This window comes from Mucor velutinosus, assembly GCF_035048745.1.
Source record: "Mucor velutinosus strain NIH1002 chromosome Unknown tig00000093, whole genome shotgun sequence".
In the NCBI taxonomy this organism is placed as follows: Eukaryota; Fungi; Mucoromycota; class Mucoromycetes; order Mucorales; family Mucoraceae; genus Mucor; species Mucor velutinosus.
The window spans coordinates 2,670,237-2,693,826 of NW_027041907.1; the positions used below are offsets into that span (position 1 = coordinate 2,670,237).

The window sequence follows — 23,590 nt, forward strand, 5'->3', positions numbered from 1 at the left end:
TACTCTATGTAATGAGTCATTAAAAGAGAGTAATCAGACGACATGCTATATGCAATCCAATGTAATAAAACATAGCGAATATCACGTCATTGCTATACAACAGACAAGCATCTTCATGTTCGCGACAGAAAGAACTTTTAGTTACACGTCTGTAGTAACCAATATGAATAATAGACAGACCTCTTGCGGTCATGTTGATCTCATGGCACAATTATCAGTAGCGAAAAAACTGGCTTTCAAACTGCTGGGAAAGTGCCTTGGCCATTCCAGCCATGGAATTGCTTTTTTATGATGGAAGAGACTGGGAAACTTTGACCCGACTTTATGCTAAAAGGTAAAAAAAAAAAAAAACAATTGATGTGTATGCAACATATCCTTGATTGCGGTTTTGTTGTTTCACACATTGATTCGAAACTTAAATTTGTGGCATTACTGACTGTATGTGTTTTATTTGAGCAGACTACTACAAGGTGGAGTTTCCATTTTACAAAACTTCATGTGGGTGTGCAAGGCTTTGCCATTGTAAAGAGGGAAAGAAGGGGGGTTTTTTTTTAGGTGGCCGCTATCATACCACTTTTGAATGCGAATGTATAAATATGTTCATGGTATTGCGACCTTCGCTCGGGCCTGCTGTTTCTTATTTGTGTCTATACCTGTGCCCCTGCCAACAAAAGTGCGATTTACATGCTACATTTTATTGAAACACTAGAGAAAAAATGCCTCAATCATCATCATGATATGATGCAGTGTAAGCTCTGCATTTTAAGCTTAGAGTAATTAACAGCTAAACCGCAAATGGATGAATACGTTGTAGTCAATCTTGCATTATAGTAGAAATTCTGGTCCACGAAGCGCACAATAGTGTATATGACGACATTTCCCTAGTATTCAAATCAAGTTGACCAACCAAGAGAGGGTTCCTTTGTGATGGCCCCCCCCCAGTTTCCCAATTGCCGCGCTCAACTGGTTTGGTTCCTCTGCCAATTTCTACATAAAAAGCATTTGCAAATCCGCTTAATGATTATTGACATTCCATAAAAGTGACACAGAAAGAGTTTTTCAATTCTATTATATCCCCATTTTCCAAGTTTCTTCCTTCTCTTCTCCTTTTCCCTGTTTTAGTTTTTACAAAATGGAAGGCTCTGAACATCCGCTTAGTAAAAAATCCCTACACCATGACACTGAAGACGACGATCAGTCATTTGAAAGATCCAGATCACTCTCGCTTCAGTCCAGAAGATCATGGCCCCTTTTGCCTAGATTACAAGTCATCAGTTCAGAAGGCAGCAACTCAAATCAATTACACAATGGCAATACAATTCGTAGCCCGATTATTGATAGCTTTGAGCAAAAGAGCATGGCATCCAGCGACTCCATTTCCTCTGAATCCAGCATCTGCTCTGATTATGATGTGAATAAAGAAAAAGACTCGGTCTTTGGGATCAGCCATGACGAACCCCAAATCGATGACAGAAGACGCAGCACCGTTAAATCGAGTAAAGCGAGAAACGATTCGGCCGGCACTTTGGTTGAGGCGGCTTTAGATCAAGATGAAGCCAGAGACAGACATGTACAATTCTCTGCTCACATTGCCGAAGCTGGATCTTTGGTTCAACGTATGATCAGCACACGATACCCCTCTGCCTCTGGAAGCACTGCAGCAACGACAACAACATCACATTCAATGGACCATCATACCATTCACGAAGCCCCGGAATCTCATCATACCGGTGATTTAGAAATGCAATCCATACATTCCCCTGCTCCTACTTCCAGCTACAACAATGCGACTACGACAGGAGGCGGCAGTGTGCTGGCCAGTTTAATGAAACTGGAGGCTCAAACGAGACGTCCTACTGTCAAGAGACGCAAGACCATCAGGAGGAAAAAAGTATACTTGTTTGTCATCCCCATGAAAAGTAACTAGACTCATTTTCATATGTATTTTTAGGATAAGGCACCAAAATTGCGGAAGCCGGCATCCATGTACAACCTTACAGGCCAGACTAATAGTCTCGATGCTCTCACACCAGCATTCGCTAAATCCAACACACTGACGACCCTTAATGCAGCAGGACCAAAGCGACCCAATTTAGCGCATAGACCTACCAGCTGGCTGTCCACTATCACTACCAGCAACCATCTTGTGCCCAGTCTGCAGAAGCGAAAGATGGCTAGTTCTGTCAACATGTCTCGTCGATCCTCCATTGATAGTATGTTCACAACTGCGTCTCAATTCGAACCTATCACATTAGAAGATCGTATTCGTATTACATTTGAGATTGCAAACATCTTGCAAAAGCAAGAGTTCTTACGCAAACTAGTCAAATGTCTGATGCTGTACGGCGCACCAGCACATCGACTTGAATACATCCTTCGCACCGTATCCCGCACCCTCGGCGTAGATGCTGAATACGTCTATATTCCCAATGTCATGTTTCTGACCTTTTTCGATCAGTCAACTCACACCACTGAAACGCACTTTATTAGAAGCCCTCAGCTATTCGATATGCACAAATTGGGCGAGATCTACCGGTTGGAAAAGTTGATTTCTCACGGTGAAGTTTCGGTTGATGAGGCGCTCGAGTTTATAGACAAGGTCACCAATGAGCCACAGTTTTTCCCTGTTTGGCTGAATCCCTTTGTGTATGCTACAGCTAGTTTTTGCGGCTGTGTCATGTTCTACGGTGGTCGATTCAAGGAAGGCGGGCTATCGGCTGCCATGGCTAGTAAGTGTAGAAATATGTTTCAATAGAAGCTTGATTTACTGATGCAATGCAGTCTTTTTCGCTTTCTACGAGCTGTTTTCGGGTCGTTTTATGAGTTTCCAGCCAATTTGGGAAATTACAGTTTGTATTCTTATCGGTTTTGTGTCGAGAGCTGTCTGGCAATACGATTTTTGCTTTACGCCAGTAGCATTTGCTTCGTTTATTGTGATTTTGCCTGGCTATTCAATGGCTGTGGCTCTTGTGGAGTTGGTGTCAAGGCAGCTTGTGTGTGGTGTTATTCGGCTTGTGTATGCCATCATGTACTCCTTCTTGCTAGGCTATGGTATTGAGATGGGATCAGAGATTTATGGTGCTATTCAACCTGAATCAGTGTCGGCTCGAGGACAATCTGAAGCTTGTCAAAAGGCCAGCGGTGCGTCTACCTGCGTTACCATCATCCCTCAAGCATTCTATTTCCTTACCGTGCCTCTCTTTGCTGTCGCTTATTGCGTCTACCTTCGCGCAAGAATTCCACGATGGCCCGTCATGGTGATTGTCGCTGCCTGCGGTTTTGTCACCAACTATGCACTATCGTGCAAGGCCAATGCACCCTCGCAGGTGTTGCAAGTGGTTCCTGCCTTCGTGGTGGGCCTCTTGGGAAATTTACTGAGTAAATTCACTGGCAAAATGTCGCTGGATGCTGTGATTCTTGGCGTAAGTGGTTGATATTGCACAAACATCTCTTTTTTGTTACTAATTGTCGTATTTGGTTGCACACATTAGATCTTTTATCTAGTGCCCGGTAGTTTAGGTATGTTGTGGTTGTACCATCATGAAACAAGAACGCTTGTGTTTATTGACATTATTGCTCTATTTGTAGGCCTGAAAGCAGCCCTGGGTTTCTTTGGTCAACCGGCTACGGACGAATTCGCAACTCAAGGCGGTGCAGGATTTGCACTGAGTATGATCGAAACATCCATCGGCATTACAGTTGGATTGTTTATAGCTACGTTAATTGTATATCCAAAGGGTACCCAGCATACGCCCTTAATGAACTTTTAAACAAAGAAGCTCCCTGTACTTGTATATTACCTCAATACCTCCCATCAAAACGTACGATTAGACATCGCATCCAATTATCTACTTGACTATTTAATTATAATATACTATTTCTGGTGATTTGAAATCTATTTCAAGCATCATGGCAACCTCTAAAAGTCTAGACCCGTTCCTATCAACGCTCAGAGCTACTGTATATACACATGGACACGCTTTATTTTGTACACTTTTAATATTTGGCTATCTTGGCGATCAATTCTTCTTCAGCAATATCAGCCTCAATTTTTTCCAATTGATCATAATCTATCAGCTCCCCATAGTACGCTGTGAGGGCCTTGATTTTACCGTTCAACGAGTTTTGCTCAATCTCACATGTGTTGCCAGGTCCAGCCAATTGTGCTAATTGTTGTGGGTCGGTGTTTCTAGGCACAAAGAAGGCAACATTGGGAGTGATGCTGGAAGCAATCTTGTGAATATTCATTCTAAGTGATCGTCCATGTGAGTACAGGCATAAGACACTATGTCAGCTATACACTTACCCATCACCGGGTATCATTGATTTCAGGTCATACACATCTTCTGCCATGTAAGCGGGTCCACCCCAAGGAGGCGATAGAAATACGCAATCGGCCTAGATTCCATTCATATTAAACCATCATCATCATCATCATCATCACCATCATCATCATCATCATCATCATGACCTGTACAAAACGTTACCTTGAGATGAGGTGCAAGATCAAAGAAATCGCCCAAGATGAACTCGATTCTGTCGGCGACACCATAGATCTTGGCATTTTCGCGAGCACAGTGTAGCTTGACAGGATCAAGATCAATCGCAATGACTCTCTCGCAGGTAAGCGCAAACTGAATTGAATTTCCACCGCAACCACAGAATGCATCAATGATGATATCAGATTGACATCTCAGGGCAATATGACGTGCGATCTTCTCGGGTGTAACAGAAAACCAGCCCTCTAGATTTGGCATATGTCAATCATCAGGATGTGATTTCTGAAATGCCATTTATGTACCTTTATCCATCAAAATGCCTTGGTCAAATTTAGAAAAGTAAGCATACCGTTGAAAGTAGTATCTATTGTCTAGATGAGTATTCCGCACATGATCTGCAAGCACCCTTCCATTCTTACTTTTGCATGTCTTTGGGCATCGTCTCTTGACTATAGGACACAATGACATTGTTGTATACAGTGGATGGATCCATGATTCTCTGTTTTTTGGTCTTTTGTCGCTTGGTTTTCCTTCCATTAGGCGCTAAATAGCCTGAATAAGGGTCATTGCGTACTACTGCTTTAGAGATGGGTATTTCTTCGGGCTTTTCGTCTTCGTCCATGGGTTGTGCTTCATTCACTGTTTCTTTTGCATCTTCCGATGTTTCTTTTAACGAGTTGACAAGTGTAGTAACTTCATGCAATGCATCATCCATGACTACATTTTCTGTTGTTTTTTGGTCTTCTGCTTGCTGTCTCTTGAGCTCTTCGATACGTTCCTTGACCGCTGAATCCACATATGATTCCAAGGCACTTTGTTGTTGAGATGGAGCCTCTGTGCGCTCTGTCTCTTGATTCACGGTTTCCATGGCAACGTCCTCGCCCTCCTCTTCTTCCTGTGGCTGTTGTTGTTCCTGGGATGTGTCGCTCGTTTGTGTATCCTGAAATCCTTGTTCCTCTGATTCAGGCACTCGAATTTGCTCTACTGTTACTTGCATTGTTTCTTGTACGATTTCTGTGATAGTCTCCAAAAGATCTTCATTTTCAACTGGTTTATCTATGCTTTGTTGCTGTTCCTCTGTAGCCACAGATTTGGTGTTGATCAGAATCTTTTTCTTTTCTAGCAACGTATTGACAGTTTTCGATGTGGGTGGTGAAGGCTGATCATCATTTTTCTTGTTACTGTCCAAAGAATCAGCGGCTGGATTCTGTTTTCTTGAAGCAAGCGTAGCTTCTTTGTTTTCTCGTAAAGCTTTCTGGCACAGTTTTGTTAATTTCATGAATCTACTCCTATTATCTTTCTCTTCAAATTGTGAAATATTGTTTGGTGACTTGAATGGCTCGTCGTTCACCTTGTCCTCCTTCTTTGAATTGTCTTTATTGAAAGTAGTCATAGGCATTTCTGCTTCATCATCCGTTGATTTGGTATCATCTTCATCCCCATCTTCTCCATTAGAATTAGAATCGTCTCCAGGGCTATCTCTGCGGTGGGGTTGTGTGTTGCGTTTGTGATATGATACTCGTGCGTACTCGGATCCCTCTTCTTCTTCCTCTTTCTCTAAATCCTCATCCATTTCATCATATTTTTCCTCTTCGCTCTGGTCTTCTTTGATGACCTTTCTCTTGATCTTGACTGTATTCTGGACTTCATCCTCATTGTCATCGAGATCATACGTTTCCTCCTCGCTAAGAAAGTGAGTGAATGGTGTCTCTGTTTCATTACTTGACGCACTGGGAGCTTCACTTGGCTTGTTTTGTGTATGGCCATCATCATCGCTGTCTGATAGCACTATGTTATCATCTCTGGCATCATGAAATGGCGTTTCATCCTGATGCCAATCACGTCTTTTAGGTATATGAAAGTCTTTGATCTCTTGAATGTCGTCGTCGTCGTTGTCATTGCCTGCTGCTAATACCGTTGGCAACGCACTTGTTGGGATATCATCTTGGCCCTCAGAATCAGAATCTAGTAGGATGACCTTTTCAGGAATCGTAAACTTCCCCATAACGTTCTAATGTCGGTGGAAAGTAAAGTTCAATAAATAAAAAAAATTGATGTGTTCTATGTGATGGACAAAAGGCAGTCCATGCTAACAGGGAAAGAGGAGTTTATTAAAGCATTTAGTTTGATTTGCTGATGGGAGACAGCATAATGGGACCTTTGGTAGTAGTAAGTAGAGGAGGAGGGGACATGGGTTGAAATGGATCGCACAATCCACCTGAAGACGCTGTCGACATAGTGTCATGTCTCGATAATAATCCTGGGGTGGAACCGCGCTCCTCATAGTCGCCATTTGTCTCCAGTGTCTTGGCATCGAAATAATCGCAATGCGGTTTCTCGATGCTGTTGCCTTGCTTTGTAATAACATCGCCAGGGCCAATTTCATGAGGTGTTTGTGAATGGACGGATAGTAAAGAGGGTCTTGGAGCACTCTTGCGATTTAGATAGCTCACTGTGTTGAACGGATTGACTTGAGTCGCTTGCATAGATGGCAGTGGTGTCAGAGATCTGTCGATGCTGTTTACTGCTGTGGATGTAGACGACTGAGCGGATGAAAAGGACAATCTTCTAAGCGGTGTAGTTGGTATATAGTCATCAAATTCTTGTTGATAAGATGATGTGAGCATGGATGCTGATGGTGTTGGTGATTGTGATGCAGATGATGTTGGTGGTGGTGATGACGGTGATTTGGGTACAAGTAAGGATGAAGATGAGGATGAATGACGGCCATCATAAATTTGTTTTTTAGTGATTTCTTCCAACCTAGGCAATGGCTTGATATTATCAAATCCAGAGAATGATACTTGATGTGGCGATGGCGAATGCACTGGCAGTGCACTACTGCTTCTTCTATCAGGTAACAGAGCAGTTGTGCTTTTTTTATGTGCTGGCAGCGGTGATGATGGTGCTGATCCTAGTGTATGTAGTGATATATAAGAGGAATCTGTTTACAATAAAATATTAGCCTTGTACATCAACTACTCTGATATGTAAATACTTGCTGCTGTTGGGAGCTGTTGGTGTATTATCAACTGGAAAGGTACCAATGACTATAGCAGCTTCCTGCTTATACATTGATTTCAACTTGATGGCTGATTTGACACCCTTCATCTTCAATTCAGCTTGTATAACATAAGACACGCTGAGTGTTCTGCCTGTATCAGGAAATATGCTGGGTGGTGTGTCTAATGGTATTTGCAGTGCAATGGGAAAAGTCTGGCTTGGCGAGCTATCTTTTGTGTCCAAATCAATGGTAGTAGTGGATAGCACTTTGTTCTCCACAACCCTAAGCGTGCACAAACATGAACACAAAGATCGTCATTCTTACATACAACATGCTCTTACTTTGCAGAACTGGTTTTATGCACTTGTCTTGATAATGTTATCTTAATGGCCTTTGACTTTTGCATGGCTGGGAAATGTTGAATTTGGCACTCCAGCTTGACCTGCTCACCTCGGCGAAAAGCTGATTTAGGTAGGTTTAAGCACCATTGCGACAGTTTACTGCCATTGATGAAGCCTAGATCCTTGTTCATCTTTACAGGCGCCCGGTATTCAGGTAGCAGCACATTGATCATATCCAGCACCTTGATCTCTTGAGTTACTGATGATAAAGTGGGTGATAATTTGAACATGGGCTTTTTGTGAGTTGCTGTGATCAGGTAGGTGATTTTGGCCACTTTTGGAATCTATGAAAAGTAGGCATGTGTCAGTCAATTATCGTGCTCATGGTGTGCCTCATATAGACATACATTGGCAAAGCTCGGTAATCTATCATCTGCTGGAATCCCGAACTCAAAATCAAAAGTATGGCACTTTCCAGGGCTGAGCGTGGTGTATTTTCTGCCTGCCGTGGCTGTTGCTAACAGTTGAGTACTGTTGATTACGGTTGTCTTGTCACCACAGCCATCAATGCAACCAGCAAAATTAACAGACAGATGCTGAATGTCGATCGACTTTTTAGAGTCTATTCTGATTTGGCCTATTGTTCAATGAAATCAGATATGAGGTAGGAGTAGATCAAGAATCGCTGCTCATTGTTACCACAAATTACGTCACCAGGATAATAGCATTTGTCTGGATTTGCCAGTACAATGGCGAGTTCCTTTGAAGTCGACATTGAGAGAAAATAAAGAGAGGGAAAAGAAAAGCAAGAAGCAAATGTGGTATCAAAGAGAGTATAAGAAGAAAACAAAAAGGAGGGACAGGGCTTATTGCATTTGTGTCACAACAGATTTGAAGCTAAAAAGATCCAGATTCTACATATCATTACGTCTGCCATATGCTCATATTCCATTTATAATATCAACATTAATACGCTCTATTCTGTTTTTATGCCAAGGCTATAGTAAACAGCTTTTATCCAAGTTGAAAAAGAGAAGCACACTGAAAATATACAAATATATAGAACTCTCTTCTCATGGCGTACATGGCATTACATGGTGGCCAATAAAGTGCATCTCACTCACGAATGTTGCCAAGATGAACCTGCTTGGCCATGTTGTGCTATTAACAATTACATGCAATGCTCGTTGTCGAGGTCATCGATCATTTTTAGTGTTTATTTTTGAGATAGCTCACTGCCAATCTTGTAATTCAAAATCTTGTTCCAATCCATCTTGTTGCGGGTCATGGGCAAAGCTCTTCTCAAGCCCTTGAAAGTGTTCTCGGCAAGATCGTTGTAGCTTTCATTCATGGAACTATGGTATTGTCTATCAAAAGTGGAGATCTCCTTGATCATGGATTTCGCTAACTGTTCAACATCCTAATGACCAATGGTCAGGCATTGTAACTGAATGAAGAGCTGCATTCTCTTACCTCTGCCTTGGAGACTGCAACATTGACATTCTTCTCAGCATTCAACTGAACATTGCCGTCTTCATAGTAATGAACATTCACCTTGGTAGTACCTTTTAGTTCGCTTGACTGGGTATCATAAATCCAAGAAGCAAGCCATCTTCCATTCCAAAAGTTATTGGGGTTATATTTGTTGTCAACAATTGCAATAGTGATCTCGTTGTCTGTGCAGTGGATGGTACATACACCGTTGGGAAAATGATCGTTCACATAGGCCAAACACTCCTTTTCAACAGCGGCTCTGAGTGACTCGAGTTGGCTTTCAGTTGTGTATTCCTCTACATCTGAGGCGGTCTATTGTTGTATATACTTTGGGTAAGTAACATCTTCCCTGGCATCCATATCAACTCACCAAACGCATATGATCAAATTTGAAGGTTTGCTTGGAGCGAGGGTCAAGATATCTGTCTTGTCCAATTTTACCGTATTTAGATATTATCACCTAGTTTTCCAACTGTGAGCTATCATCATCATCATCTCGATGAAACTACATGCTATTTACATCATGGTCTAATCCAGGAGGAGTCACTGTAATATGCTGCTCTGTGTTGTATTGCTCGAGTGCTTGCAAAATACCGTCTTGGAGTCCTTCGTCGTTATCAACCAAGGTACGCACATCTATGTTCATGTTTCAATACACGCGTGTTCTTGAAATCCTGCAACACACTACCATTAAAGACATCATTTACTTCTCCAGGTGGACTGGAAAGCAGAAAATCTGATGCAATTTTGACTTTATCCTCGATAGAAACTGAATCCATGTTCTTTTGTTGTTGAACTTATTGAAAGAAAGCTGTGTTTGCGTACACTCCACCACCTTCTTCATTTCATTCTCGTTTTTTTTTGCCTCTCCGTCACTGGTCATCTGTCCAACATGAATGATCTGCTGCTATTAGGTATATACATACTCAGTTGTTAGGTTTCATTACTAGTATGAAACTGAATCCTGTCATTTTTTTCACGATAAAAATCCTCTTATTCACCTGTTTCATTCTGTATGGAAACCAGTGTACCGCCATTACAATTAGCTCACTTGATGCTTGAGGGTGCTGTCATATCGCTTTGTGCAGAATTGATCATCAAGACATTGTTCTTTTCTAGCAATCAGAAATCATGGCTCATCCGTGGATTGAAAATAACTATGGCTGTAGCAATGATCGTCAAGAGTTCTATATTTGCAGCATTGAGTTCAAGGTAAATCAGGTAGCATGTCTGATGTTGAACCAACAGAAGGCTTATGTTGTGTTTAGATCGCTGATGCATCATTGCCTACTATCAGGCAGAATCGCAGACTTACTCTACCATGTCAGCTGCCTGTCTGCCATCTATATCTTGCTGTTACGAGTCAAAATCGTCATACCATCATATCGACAGATGTTGTTCAACATCATACATGCCCTGATAATGGCTGCCAGGGTTGTTCTCATCGTCTTTGATGTGATCTATTCCTACATTTGGTCAGATGTAACTATAGGCGTTTGTAGATACAAGGACAAGCATGAGGTAGATGTGCATTGAAGATATGTTTGGTCACTTCCACTCACTCTTTTGATAGATTAGTGTCACATATACACTATTTGATACTGCAGTCGATTTCTATGTGAGCATAATGATCACCTCCATTCTTGTCACTCATATTAGAAGGATGTACGCTGACCAAATTGGCGGCAATGTCAATTTATACAAATCTGTGGTCATCTCCAATACCATCCGCACCATAATTCTCTCCATAGTCAATCTTATCTGCACAGTGTACTATTTAATTGTAATGTACCTTTGGCATTCACATCTGAGTCTCTTCTAACTACAGTTCGATAGGCAAATGATAACCCTATCATGGTCTTCATTGTCTGGCCCATTGGCAACATGTCTCTCATTGTTCTGGTGGGATACGACAGTGACATTACGAGATCCATCAATCATTGCAAACGCCTCCTTCCATGTACTCTGACAAGTGATGCCATCTACACACCAAAGGATGAAGGCCAAGCAGAGCTACATCACTCAAACCACACAGCATCATCGTCCAATGTGATAAACGAGCCCATTCTAGCGACAGCATCTTTTAATGACAATGATCGCTCCTCTTTCCCTTTGCGACGACTTTCCAATATGAAAAACCTAGATGTGTATGACGATTCAGAGTTTGCCAAAGCACAAGGCGGATCTTCAGATGTTACCAATAGCTCTTCTTGCACCATTATCAATGTGGATTACTGCCAGCAGGGAAATTAAATTTGTATTTATTATATATGCAGCTTCCGTGAAAGTATACCCATCAACAAGATGCAAACGCTTGTTGCACTACATAGCTTGATATCATATTATAATAAATGTTCAGTCCCTAGGCACTTTTACAACCCTAATAATATGGAAGCTAAGTTTGCAGGCATCTGTCAGGCCAGGCTCATATATGATTAACTAGCCCCACCAGCCAAAATTAATTCAAATCCAGACCCATCATCTGTTTCAGATTGGCCAAATCTTGACAATGTTCGACTCGATTGAACTATTTTAGAAGATTCGACTATATGAAGTATGATGATCAACCCCTACTTCTTTAGGCTTTCTTGGAGTGCTTTTCAAGGTGCATCCAATGGTGCCAAGTAATATAGATGTTTTGAATAAACTTATTGAGCTATTTATGAAAACATGAAAAGAAGTTTCTGGCCAAAAAGTCAAAATTTTACATATCAAGGTTCCACAAAAATGATTTCAGAGGTTACGTTGGATTGATAGAAACATTTTGATTCAAGATATACCATAGTAAAAGTCTTCATTTTTAAGGTAAAAAACGCGATCGTTTGATTTTCGATGAAAACCATGAGGGGTACCTCATGCTGTTTTGTCGAATTTTGGCCATGTTTTTTTGGTCCCCAAGAAGTTGAGCAAAGGTGTCAGAAAGTAACTGCCATATGAGAGCAATTGTTTGATGCTATTCTGACCATTTAAAACGGCCATGAGCGCGAGAAAACGCGGCTCAAATGCACTCAGATGTTGCTGTATTAGGGACACTAAGGAGTAAAAAATGGGAATACCTGTATTCTGCTTGCCCGTATATGAAGTAGCCACGTATATATGGATGCAGAGCATCACATAAGAATTGAATCCACAGATATTATGAAGGGTTTTCATGTGTAAATAGAGGGTCAACATGAAAGTAGTAGTATTTCGATAAGATACGCAGGGAAATTGGTAACGTGAGCTGCCGCTGTGCAAGTGGGTTTCCACCGAAGCAAAGCAAAGGTAAAGAACCACCCGAAGCATAAACTTTCATATGATTAATGATTTTATATCAATCAGCAAACAATGTTCTTCTAGCATTTTAGGTATAAAAATTTTGCGATAATAGCCAGAGGCCTACTGCAGCGCGAGCCTTTTGAACGTAGGTCAGAAAACCGCCCGAAGCGTCCAAAGGCTCGTATCTTTATAACACCTTGTTTATTTAATAAAGTACATATGCCAAAATGTTACGCTCACATACTTGAGAGCAGCATTTGGTCAGCAGCTAATAACATCGATTTTTTCTCTGTCCGCAGAATCCGATTTGACCAGATTCAACCTATTTTAGACCATCCTTGACCTTTTACCTCAAATTCGACTGCATACCTTGTAGTAACCACTCCCTTATCAATAAACTTTTCTAGAGCATTTTTCAAAGCGAATCCAATGGTACTAATTATCAATAAATTTTACATGGAAAATAGTACGCAATTAGTGAAAATCTTGAACTCAGTTTATGGCGAAAAAAGCCAAGATTTTGATGAGAAAAGTTCCAAAAAAACCAGTTTCTGTTATTGTATTGAACCTTCAGGATTGTTTTGATCTTATAAACCCCATAGTAAAAAAATGTTGCTTTTGGGATGAAAAATGCCATTGATTGATTCTTCGTGTTTTCCATTAGGGATACCTCATGGATTTGATCATAATCTCTGCAACCAAAACAAAAAAATGGAATGAAGGCACAGGACGTAACTACCAATCGAGAGAAATTGTTTGTTGCTACTCTGGTGATTCACAACAGCTCGTAGAGCGAGTAATCGGTGGTCATATATAACCAGTTTTGGCTGCAAATTCATACTATATCGCGTAGCAAGAAGTTGTTTTAATATCATACTGTTCGAAAAGATGCTATTAGCTGCTAGCTCAGACTTCCAACGTCTCATTTATCTGATTGCGACGTGCGGCAATGGGTGCACATAACTTGAGAGACGCGCTCTCAAACCGAAAAGCTTGCCATCTTTAGCAACCAACTCACATAAAATGAAACGAACAAAAACAAATGATACCAACAAGCCGCCAAATAAACGTGCCTTCAGGCGAGCTACAACTATCAGTATTGGTGAATCTGATACACAAGAAACGAAACATTATCTAGGCGCCAAAAGCAAAGGTACAATCGAATTTGCAGAGAAACAGCAAAATACCCTAAAGAATAAGAAACCTTTTGGCAAATGCGAATATGGCAACTATCAAGGCTACTATACGTAATAGCAACTGACACAGTACAAGGATGCACATGCTAACTGCCCTTGTTGCATAGCTCACGTAGAAAGCAAGGGAAGGCAAAGCTCGATGCAAGACTTGATTTGCTGAATGAAGAATTGTTTGAAAACAAGCATGTGCTGGATATTGGGTGTAATTCTGGCAACATATCTATTGCACTAGGTAAATGATATATGGTTTTGGGTTTGGATGTCTCTGACTGATGACTACTTCGCAGCGAAACGATACAATGTTGCTTCCATGCACGGTGTTGATATCGATGATACTTTGATCTCTAAAGCCAATATCAATTTATGCGTGGCCTATTCCCTTGGGCATCCCACAAAACCTTCGCCCATCGACCTTAGCTTAAGGTTCAATTACTTTCCAAAGTCCATGTCCAACATGTTTGGTATGATGCCAATGTCTCTACCGCCTATGAAACATAAAGACAGCCATCGATTTCCATTCAATGTCTCTTTCGAAACGATGGATTGGGTCAAGACGCCAATCACCAAATACAATCAGTACGACACCATTTTAGCGTAAGTGGCAGATTATTTCAATCTTATAGAGTGGCACTAATCTACAGTGTAGGCTGAGCATAACAAAATGGATCCAGCTGCACAATGGCGATAAGGGCTTGAGATCATTCTTCAAAAAGGTATATGATTCATTAGCTCCTGGCGGCACATTAGTGTTGGAGCCTCAAGACTTTGACACATTCCAACGAAGAGCAAAGAAAATCGACGTAAGTTGGAGCAAGCTTGAATACACAGCGTTACTCAGTCCATGTCCATAGCCTTCAAAAGATGTTGAGCAGGAACTCAAATTTCGACCTGAAGATTACGCTGATTTCTTGATCAATAAGCTAGGGTTCAAAGAGCGTCGCGATCTTGGTGTCCCCAAGAGTGAAGTCAAAGGTGAGTCCTGTATAGACAAGCAACATGCTGCTCATGCTCATCCTGCTTGGCATAGGCTTTGAAAGACCCATTATTCTCTACATCAAATAGTAGGGTTACTCAAAAGTAACTCGCCAATGACAACTGGTTGCTTTAGTATGACGTCTAAAACCAAAGAGCAATGGAAGCGCAAGAGTTTTTTTCAGTTCTGTAAAACGCATTTTCTTGCTCTTTTTTCTAGTTTACCTAACAATAAAAAAAAGCTTTTTTAATCATGTCTTTGGCTGGTTATTTCTTTGGTAATGTGGATGAACAAGGTCGTCTTGAGAGTGATTTAGATGATGTAACTACCAAATTGAATTGATGCAACCAGAAACATGAAATAACCTGTTTGTGTAGGATCTCAAAGAAACCCTTTCCAGTGTCGATGCGAATGTATTCACCCGCATTTTCAGCAACGAAGATACGTTTGGCTTGGAAAAAGCACGCAGAAAGCAACCTGGAGATGGAGACAGCGATGAAGAAGATGACGACGATGAAGACACGTCTGCACGCATTCCAGTGGTTCCAACTGTGCACGCAAAAGACGCAGTGGATTATTCAGACTTTGACGACGCAGTGCCTGATGATCTATCTGAAAAGTATTATCGCCGTGGCATGGGTATGGTGCAAAAGAGTCTGCCAAAGTCAAGATTGGCTCTGGTTACAGACAATTATGATGACAGCGAGGAGGAGGAGGAGGAAGAAGAGAATGAAGCAGCCGCCAAACCATCAACCACTTTACAACAGCCTGCAACGGCAACATCCGCAGACACAACACAGAGTATGCCTTTGACAGACACAGCAGTATCCACCTTGGTCAAAGGAGATGATAAATTATCCAAAGACATCGACATTAAGCAGCTGTATCCTGGTTTTGAAAGAGACCAGATTCTCAAGTTCTCTGAATTGTTCATGGCCAAGATCAAAAGACCGCCCAAACTTGTGCCTCACAAAAGAGGTAAGTTGTTGTATCAAAAGACGAGACAAGGTATTGACCTTTGGAGGGGGGCTGGTAGTGGTTTACGGCGATGGATACGAATATGAAGTGGAGAGGGATGAGCGGGCAGCGTTCCTGAGAGCCAGCAAGCTTGATCGCTTTAGAATTGAGCAAGCAAAACAGCCTGTCAAAAAACGACGACTAGAAGTATCGCACGAAGATAGTGCCAGTAGCAGTAATGAGAGTGAGGATGACGAGTACATGGAGGAGCTGGCAGAGCGAGTAAGTACTGATGTACGTCTAAAGAGAGTTTGTCTAACGGGTGTTGTGAACAAAAGGGATATACTACGGAACCGCCCAAAGAGATTTTGGAGAGTGAGAAGCTGTATCATTCCATCATGTTGGATACCTGGGAAGACGAAATTATCTGGGACGACAAGGATGAGAGCCAAGACCAGCAATTGATGTAGGTGTTACAGTATCAGAGTGATATATATATATATATGGCATGTGTTGATCCCAAACAAGTGACAGGGTGTCTGCTGACAAGGAGCAAGGAAATGATAAAGTTACTGTCAAGCACCTCAACATGCAACTGGAAGAAGGAGACTGGCTTGACGCTATTATCTGGGATAAAGAGAAGCCATCGCCAGCCACCATGAAGATTTCACTCGATCTCAATGATCCCAACATGCTGTTTGATGTAGAAGAAGTAGAAGCTACCAAAGAACTACTGATTCAGCCCAAACATGTCAAAAAGGGCCGCAAACCGCTTCCCAAGCCATTACCCAAAATCCAAATATACCACACAGATACAGAGCCTCACAACAAATTGCCACTCAATCGTTTCAATCTATCCAACGACAAGCACTACGAATCTCATTTGGCTGGTCGTTTGATCCGTGTGCGACAGACCTTTGGTCAATTGGTGGTGCAACATGCGCTCCCTGCTCTCAAATTGCATCCTCAGTTGTACAAAACCAAGCTATCAAAGCAAGAGCTGAGATCCTTCCACAGACCCTTGATGCAGATACCTCCCAACACAGATATTCACTTTTCTCGCATGAAAGCGAGCAAAAAGAAGAAGAAGGACAAGAAGAAGGGCCATGTGGACGATATTCGCAGCACCAAGGATTTGACGCTCAAGGACAGCTCTCAGTTTGTGCTGATGGAGTATTCTGAAGAGCACCCGCCTATCATATCCAACATCGGTATGGGTACACTAATCATCAACTATTACAGAAAGACGGAGCCCAAGGATGAGTTTGTGCCCAACGCTGATATTGGCGAGCCCTTTGTGCTGGATATTGGAGATACCTCTCCCTTCATGACATTTGGCAACGTGGAACCAGGCCAAACCATTTCTGTGTACTATAACAATCTGATCCGTGCTCCCTTGTTCCGTCATGATGTAAGACACACTGACTTTTTGCTGCTCAAGAGCACCTACAAGGATCATACAAAGTACTATCTGCGTGAGATTCCTGCCATCTTCACAATTGGTCAATCTTATCCTGTGCAAGAAGTACCTGGCCCTCACTCTCGCAAGGTCACCACCACCATCAAAAACCGTCTGCAAGTGGTCGCTTACCGTTTGATCAAGCGCAATGTGCTTCATCGCCTCAAGATGGGTAAACTGGCTCAAAAGTTCCCCGAATACTCTGATATCCAAATACGTCAAAGACTCAAGGAGTTTCTCGAGTTCCATCGTCGCAGTAAAGATGGAGGAGGCGGTTACTGGAAGACACGCGGAGGAGGGGACCCACCCACGGAAGAGGATCTGCGCAAAATGGTGACCCCTGAGATGGTCTGTCTGTATGAAAGCATGTTGGTCGGTGAGCGCCATTTGCAGGACTTGGGTTATGGCGATGTCAATGATGATGACGAGACTGGAGAAGGTGACTCCAAGCTGGAAGTGGAGCAGCAGTTGGCGCCTTGGTTCTCGACTCGCAACTTTATCAATGCAACTCAGGGCAAAGCAATGCTCAAGTTATATGGTGCAGGTGATCCTACAGGCCGTGGCGAGGGCTTCAGTTTCATTCGTGTCTCCATGAAAGATATCTTTTTGCGTGCTGGTGAATCAGCAGAAGAAAAGCTGGCTCAGATTGAAGCAAGACCCAAGAGTGCGCATCGATACAATGTAGCTGAGCAGCAGCAGATCTACCGTGAAGAAATTGCTCGTATCTGGAAGGCACAATTGGACTCGTTGGGCAACAAGGTGGAGCCCGTTCTCTCAGACCACGAAGGTGAAGATGACGATGATCGTGAGGATCAAGTCGACAGCCCCTCTGCCTCCGAATTCGATTGGGGGCATCACCGCAACAGCCGTGGTATGTCTCCCTCACCGGCAACACCCTCATACGGTGGAAGAAGTAGATATGACCGAGCCATCTCTGAAATTGATGATGATGACGTTTCCGTCACAGGCAGTATGAGCTCAAACTATCATGTGAACAGTCAAAACAAATATCTAGTGATTAAGCGACTCATTACTCAAAAGAACGGAGAAAAGGTGTGGCAGCAAGAGGTGGTTCGTGACCCTGTTGTTATGAAATCCTATTTGAGACAGCGTCAAATGATTGAAGAAGAAGCCACCAGTGCTGAGGCGCTGGAGCCAACAGATGATGAAGAAAAGAATGCACGCATGAAGAAGCGAATTCAAGATCAATTAGCTAAACTCAAACGAAATGCAGAAAGACGTAGACAACGCCAATTGGCCAAGCAAGCCGCATTAGCAGAGAATCCAGTACTAGGTTTGATTAGAGGCAAGCGTGAAGGTGCTATGGTAAGTCTTGTTTTTTGGTCTTTGGGATAGTGGGTCATTCGGTTCTAACTTTAGTATTACTACTAGCGTCGCTGCGGTAATTGCGGTCAATTGGGTCATATGAAGACAAATAAGAACTGTCCCAAGTTCTATCTGAATAATGTCGATAGTGTTGCCGCCGCTGGCACTGTTGGAGGAGCAGGAGAAGGTAGCACGCCATCTAACTTACAGGAACCAGGCACACCTACTGGTGATCTAAGCATTTAATTAAAATACAACACACTCTACTGCATCTCTCTCCCTCTTTGTCTCTCTTATCATGTAAAATAGCACTAATACACACATACACGCACATTGTTTAATAAATATAGCCCTCTCTTTGCTGATCATGATGCTATTTATTTCAAAAGCAACCAACGCATTGGAGACACACTTGCAATCACTGATTTTCCTGCAGGCAAAAGATGCTGCTGAAAATAGCAATTCAAGGAAGAAAAACGTGAACATTGATTTAAAATTAAATGCTGATGACAACTCGGTACATGATGTGTGTATTTCAGTACTGAGATCAAAGGGCTTTTATTACATTTTGATGTATTAGTGCTCGAATATCCAGTCTGTGCGTCTAGTTTGAAAGAGAAAAAACCGCTGAGCTAAATCATTGGCACTAAATCTTCATTAGGGTCGATCAATAATGCTCTTTTGTTTCATCGAGTGAACAGGGCCCACACCACCATCGCCATCACTACAAACAATTATTTGAGCAAATCCATAATGATGAAATGTGTGTTATAGAAAAAGCTTTTATTTTGGACTGAATTTTCATTTTATGGTACAGTGCATCACATAGAAACAGCATGACACATCAACAAGCAGAGAAAGCACCACCATCATGTATTCGGATAAACAACAAATTAGGGCGCATTGATTTACGCTGTCAAATTTAGTTTTTGTGTATTCCGAAGATCCCGCGTTCTCGCTTGATTTTGCAACAGTACGAGAGTTTAGTATAGAGCTGTAACAAAACAATGGAAATAGGCGAATATTATGGTCAAGGCTCGTATTGTAAGTTTATTTATATGAATAAGAGGTATAATGTTGGGTAGTATTTGAGTGGCTCGTTTGAACTGTTACATTCGCTATTGCCTTTAATAGATATCCCATTTGGATTCAAGTTTTGATATAGTGATAGTATTGTAATGGAGGTAAAATGTACGAGTTCATATCTATTGGCGATGATGGATGCATACATGCAGAAGCAGCATGGTGTTGTTGCTGTTTGGATTGTTTATAAGAGTCCATAACAGGCGACAGTAGTGGGGAGTATCTGGTGATGCTTGATTCACTACTGTGGTCGGATGATTCGGGAGACTCACTGCGATGATAATTTGACAACATTTCATAGCTATTTACACGATTTCCTATCAATACGCTAAACTCTTTTTATTAAGACCATCATATACTTACTTGTACTTTGTTTGTTGTTGTTGTTGTTGTTGTGCTGGCTGTGGTCGATGCTCGGGCATCAAGGTTAAAGAGCCTGGTAGATGATGCGCCTTTTGGTGCCTTAACAATGTTGCTTTACGAGTGAATGATTTCCCACATTCACAAGCGTAAGGCCGATTTCCCGTGTGAGTTCTTCGATGGCGAGCTAAAGAGGAAGACTATAACAAAACATCAGTTTCCGATGGCGGCATGGAAGGTATACAACTTACATCACTAAACGATTTTCTACAACATGACACCTCACATACGTGGGGCCTTTCGCCTGTGTGCGTTCTTGTATGAACCGTCAGGGCAGATCTTTGTATGAATTGCTTTTTGCATCCAGGCCAATGACACTGAAACGGCTTTTCGCCGGTGTGGATTCTTCGGTGGCGAGATAAATCCGATCTTCTAGAGAATCTCTTTTCGCAATCGTGCCAATTGCATTGATAGGGTTTATGTTGTGTGTTTGATTTGCTAGTAATAGCGGGTCGAGACATGGTAGGGTGATTCAGCAGGTTTAAAATGTCCATATTGTAAAAAATTGAAAGGTAAAAGAGTAAAGAGCAAACAGCATTTGAGAGAGAGAGAGAGAGAGAGAGAGAGAGATATGTCTGATTTTTATGTCTATTTTGATGCAGCAAACATCATGGGAATCGTTCAAAATGGCACGAACCACACACTCACTTTGTTTCGAAACTTGCTCACACAAGAATCCCGTGTTACCAACAAAGCAATGACGCCCTGGGATTTCAAACAAAACTAGGGATTCGTTTGCCACGTTATATCAATGCTTGTTCGTCACTGTACAGATGGACGGCATTTGTTTCAACTAGTGCGTACAGTTTATTTTTATTATCATGTCAAAAGATAGTTGTGCGTATGTGCGTGCGTGTGTAAGAAAGAGAAAGGGAGGGAGAAAAGGGAAGGAGAAACGTTATATATATATATTACTTTTGTAATTCTTGAATACTATACAATCTAGCAAGACTGGGACCAGCGAATTGGTTGATTTGCTTGGTAAAGTTATGCATTTGAGCACTCAAAATCATGGAATCTAAACGACTGGGCTCAGCTGGAAGTTTGAACAATGTGTTGACTTCATCCTCGGGCAAAGGCTTTTGTCCCTTTTCAATGCGTTGAGCATTCTCTTGCTTTCTCTTGGTCAACCAGGCTTGCATTTTGGCTTGCTCACGAGCAACAGATCTTTGCCAGTATTGGTAGTTGTTTTGTTCTTGCTGTTGAACATCAGCACAGTCCAACAAGTATTGCAAGTTCTTTTGCATGAAGGGGTCTAATTCTAAATCAAGGACGTCGAAATTGGGTGCCAAAGGTCTAGCTTCTTCTAATTCAGTTTGAGTCTTTTGAGTGGAAGCAAAGGTGGAGAGTGAGCGAAGACGATCAGCTTCCAACTTGGGCATCTCAATGTTGTGGAGCATCATGGTAACGTAGTGAGAGTTGTGGATTTCAACAGGCAATTCTTCGAAAATGTTAGAGAAAGATAACTTGGCTTGAGCAAGGCTAACAGCATATGTTAGTTTCTCTGATCAATAACCCCACTACCTCGCTCTCTTCTTTATCCGCCTTACCTCTCAGTTGTGAATTTCTTGGCTTCATAAGCCTTCATAAAGGTCTCTGTCAATCTGAAAGCTCTCAAGTTCAGGTTACCTTGAGCAGAGCTCTTGGACACGTCGTGAATGAGAACAACAGATTGAGCGCTGAGTGAGTTTTGGTAACTGTATTGTGTCTCGATCAAAGTGAGATCAACAAAGTTGCCCAAATGGCCAGAGCGGTACCAACCAACAGTGTTGTTATCGACATTGACAGCACGAAGACATCTCATCATATCGAGTTGATATTGAGCTATATATACACTCACACGTTAATTTTTCTCTGCACCATTTTCCTCGGTTCGCAATTGATATTTACCACTGGCATCCTCATCACCATCAGAAGGGAAGGGGAAACAGTTGGTCACTTCCAATAATCCCTTGTCGTCTAAACCTAAAAGTTGACCTGTAACATCATTAGGGTATGACTCGCGACAGTGCTTGATGATCTTTAAAACGACCTGTTCATGTTGAAAGAGAAAAAAAAATTTTTTATACGCTTAGTGTTTTGCATTCTCCATCATGCCATGTTGAAACTTTTGCTATTTACCAAGCCGTCAAGTTGCACAGATTGAAGGGCTTCGTTATTGTTGCTAGCCATTGTTGTTCTGCCTGTTGTTTCTACGAAAAGACAAATGAAAAAGAGAGATTAGATGCCATCCCATTGAACGAGGGGGCTTTCGTTCCATCAAACAAGAGAAAAAAAAAGTGACTCTTTCTCTTTCTTTTTCAACATCAGTTATAGCCATCAGAGCAACCATTTCAACCATTATCCTCATGAATCGAAGTCTATAACATGTCGAAAGAGTAGGAAAAACGCCCATCATCCTCATGTGCAACCTCTCGGTCATGGTTCATCAGAAAAAACTGATAGTAATGCATCATGTATACTCTCGAATGAGGTATCAATTTGATTGGCATCTCTCTGTCTCTCTTGGACCATGTAAACCAACCAAACACAGAGAGCTCAAGTGACCATAAGCAGCCCCTCCACATTAGAGCGAGGCACAGCTGCTTTCATGTCTGGTCGAAATTAAAACAAAGCAGCAGCCAGCAGTAGTTTATAAATAGGCGTCTCATGATCCAATGCTGCTAAATGCTGATTTCAACGCAAATGGTAATTATGAGGAACATTTGCTTGATACTATCTAGGAATTGCCAAACCAAACAAATCGTCAGTGCCAGATGATGTGGTTTGAATTCACCATAATGTAGCTCTAGATGACTCTGTTTGCTGCGTCCGTTCAGGGCTTCACTTGGATTTTAGAGTAAAATTAGCGTCTTGCTTGCATTCCATCTATCCGATGCTTCTTTCCCTGAGCTTGCTCACACTTGGACACTCTAGCGAAAGATCAATTGATTGTTTTTAGCTTGGAAAATCAGTGAAGCAAGTTTCAATCGAGGCGTTTGCACATTGATACTGTAAATTAAGGAAGAACGGGGGCGGATACAACACCTGGCTCCACATCACACTTCGCGACTGGGTTCAACATTTACTCAGCCTGCATTGATTGCATGGCTTCTGCAGGTTTCTGAAATAATACGTACAATTAAGCAAAGCCATATTGCTGTTATTGTATGGCTGAATGCTTCTCTCTGCTTGAGTTCATCGTAGTTGATCACGATTTTACCAGTAGACACTACAGTATCACTTTTTAATTTGCTCTTCTTTCATAAACCCTTTTCATAAGCAACCTGTCACCGTGGACCTAACCCTTCTACATTATTCCACGTTTGTATTGCTGGAAAAGACCTACATATGGGCAGACAACATACTTGTCTTACCACGTACTACTCAAATACATGCAAGCAAAGCGAAACTTGGATGCATTAGGGCCATATTTTCTCGTGCTACAAGCCGTTTCAAGCCGTCAGAAAAGCAACAAACACTCGCTTTCATCCAGCACTTACTTTTTGACACCTTTCCTCAACTTTTTTGGGGCCGAAAAAACAAGACCAAAATTTGACCAAAAAGCATGAGATACCCCTCACAGTTTTTATTGAAAATC

At 41.9% G+C, this 23,590-nt stretch overlaps 9 protein-coding genes across 9 annotated transcripts; 4 read left to right on the plus strand and 5 right to left on the minus strand.

The window, feature by feature from the left end:
* Positions 1-1,132: 1,132 nt before the first annotated feature.
* On the plus strand, positions 1,133-3,770 carry ATC70_002622 (uncharacterized protein; the record flags this gene model as incomplete). Its single annotated transcript, XM_064821993.1, has 5 exons — positions 1,133-1,891; positions 1,952-2,729; positions 2,782-3,422; positions 3,492-3,519; positions 3,589-3,770. The coding sequence occupies 5 exons, from the start codon at positions 1,133-1,135 to the stop codon at positions 3,768-3,770; spliced, it is 2,388 nt and encodes a 795-aa protein (XP_064681679.1).
* A 226-nt stretch (positions 3,771-3,996) lies between these two features.
* On the minus strand, positions 3,997-6,504 carry ATC70_002623 (uncharacterized protein; the record flags this gene model as incomplete). Its single annotated transcript, XM_064821994.1, has 5 exons — positions 3,997-4,249; positions 4,307-4,398; positions 4,488-4,744; positions 4,802-4,863; positions 4,919-6,504. 5 exons carry the CDS (start codon positions 6,502-6,504, stop codon positions 3,997-3,999), a joined length of 2,250 nt encoding a protein of 749 aa, XP_064681680.1.
* Positions 6,505-6,619: 115 nt separating this feature from the next.
* ATC70_002624 (uncharacterized protein) lies at positions 6,620-8,619 on the minus strand (the record flags this gene model as incomplete). Its single annotated transcript, XM_064821995.1, has 5 exons — positions 6,620-7,443; positions 7,502-7,785; positions 7,845-8,188; positions 8,252-8,481; positions 8,544-8,619. 5 exons carry the CDS (start codon positions 8,617-8,619, stop codon positions 6,620-6,622), a joined length of 1,758 nt encoding a protein of 585 aa, XP_064681681.1.
* Positions 8,620-9,060: 441 nt separating this feature from the next.
* Positions 9,061-10,117, minus strand: ATC70_002625 (uncharacterized protein; the record flags this gene model as incomplete). The annotated part of the gene is made up of 5 exons (XM_064821996.1): positions 9,061-9,264; positions 9,318-9,650; positions 9,709-9,798; positions 9,859-9,974; positions 10,027-10,117. The coding sequence occupies 5 exons, from the start codon at positions 10,115-10,117 to the stop codon at positions 9,061-9,063; spliced, it is 834 nt and encodes a 277-aa protein (XP_064681682.1).
* Positions 10,118-10,353: 236 nt separating this feature from the next.
* Positions 10,354-11,591, plus strand: RPS2_1 (40S ribosomal protein; the record flags this gene model as incomplete). Its single annotated transcript, XM_064821997.1, has 4 exons — positions 10,354-10,550; positions 10,607-10,859; positions 10,912-11,121; positions 11,175-11,591. 4 exons carry the CDS (start codon positions 10,354-10,356, stop codon positions 11,589-11,591), a joined length of 1,077 nt encoding a protein of 358 aa, XP_064681683.1.
* Positions 11,592-13,619: 2,028 nt separating this feature from the next.
* On the plus strand, positions 13,620-14,854 carry ATC70_002627 (uncharacterized protein; the record flags this gene model as incomplete). The annotated part of the gene is made up of 6 exons (XM_064821998.1): positions 13,620-13,843; positions 13,900-14,024; positions 14,080-14,386; positions 14,439-14,592; positions 14,644-14,764; positions 14,820-14,854. The coding sequence occupies 6 exons, from the start codon at positions 13,620-13,622 to the stop codon at positions 14,852-14,854; spliced, it is 966 nt and encodes a 321-aa protein (XP_064681684.1).
* Positions 14,855-15,017: 163 nt separating this feature from the next.
* On the plus strand, positions 15,018-18,753 carry ATC70_002628 (uncharacterized protein; the record flags this gene model as incomplete). The annotated part of the gene is made up of 6 exons (XM_064821999.1): positions 15,018-15,086; positions 15,143-15,743; positions 15,802-16,004; positions 16,061-16,188; positions 16,251-18,507; positions 18,574-18,753. The coding sequence occupies 6 exons, from the start codon at positions 15,018-15,020 to the stop codon at positions 18,751-18,753; spliced, it is 3,438 nt and encodes a 1,145-aa protein (XP_064681685.1).
* Positions 18,754-19,656: 903 nt separating this feature from the next.
* ATC70_002629 (uncharacterized protein) lies at positions 19,657-20,504 on the minus strand (the record flags this gene model as incomplete). The annotated part of the gene is made up of 3 exons (XM_064822000.1): positions 19,657-19,891; positions 19,954-20,150; positions 20,202-20,504. The coding sequence occupies 3 exons, from the start codon at positions 20,502-20,504 to the stop codon at positions 19,657-19,659; spliced, it is 735 nt and encodes a 244-aa protein (XP_064681686.1).
* Positions 20,505-20,921: 417 nt separating this feature from the next.
* Positions 20,922-22,182, minus strand: ATC70_002630 (uncharacterized protein; the record flags this gene model as incomplete). The annotated part of the gene is made up of 4 exons (XM_064822001.1): positions 20,922-21,492; positions 21,561-21,834; positions 21,901-22,042; positions 22,132-22,182. The coding sequence occupies 4 exons, from the start codon at positions 22,180-22,182 to the stop codon at positions 20,922-20,924; spliced, it is 1,038 nt and encodes a 345-aa protein (XP_064681687.1).
* Positions 22,183-23,590: the final 1,408 nt, after the last annotated feature.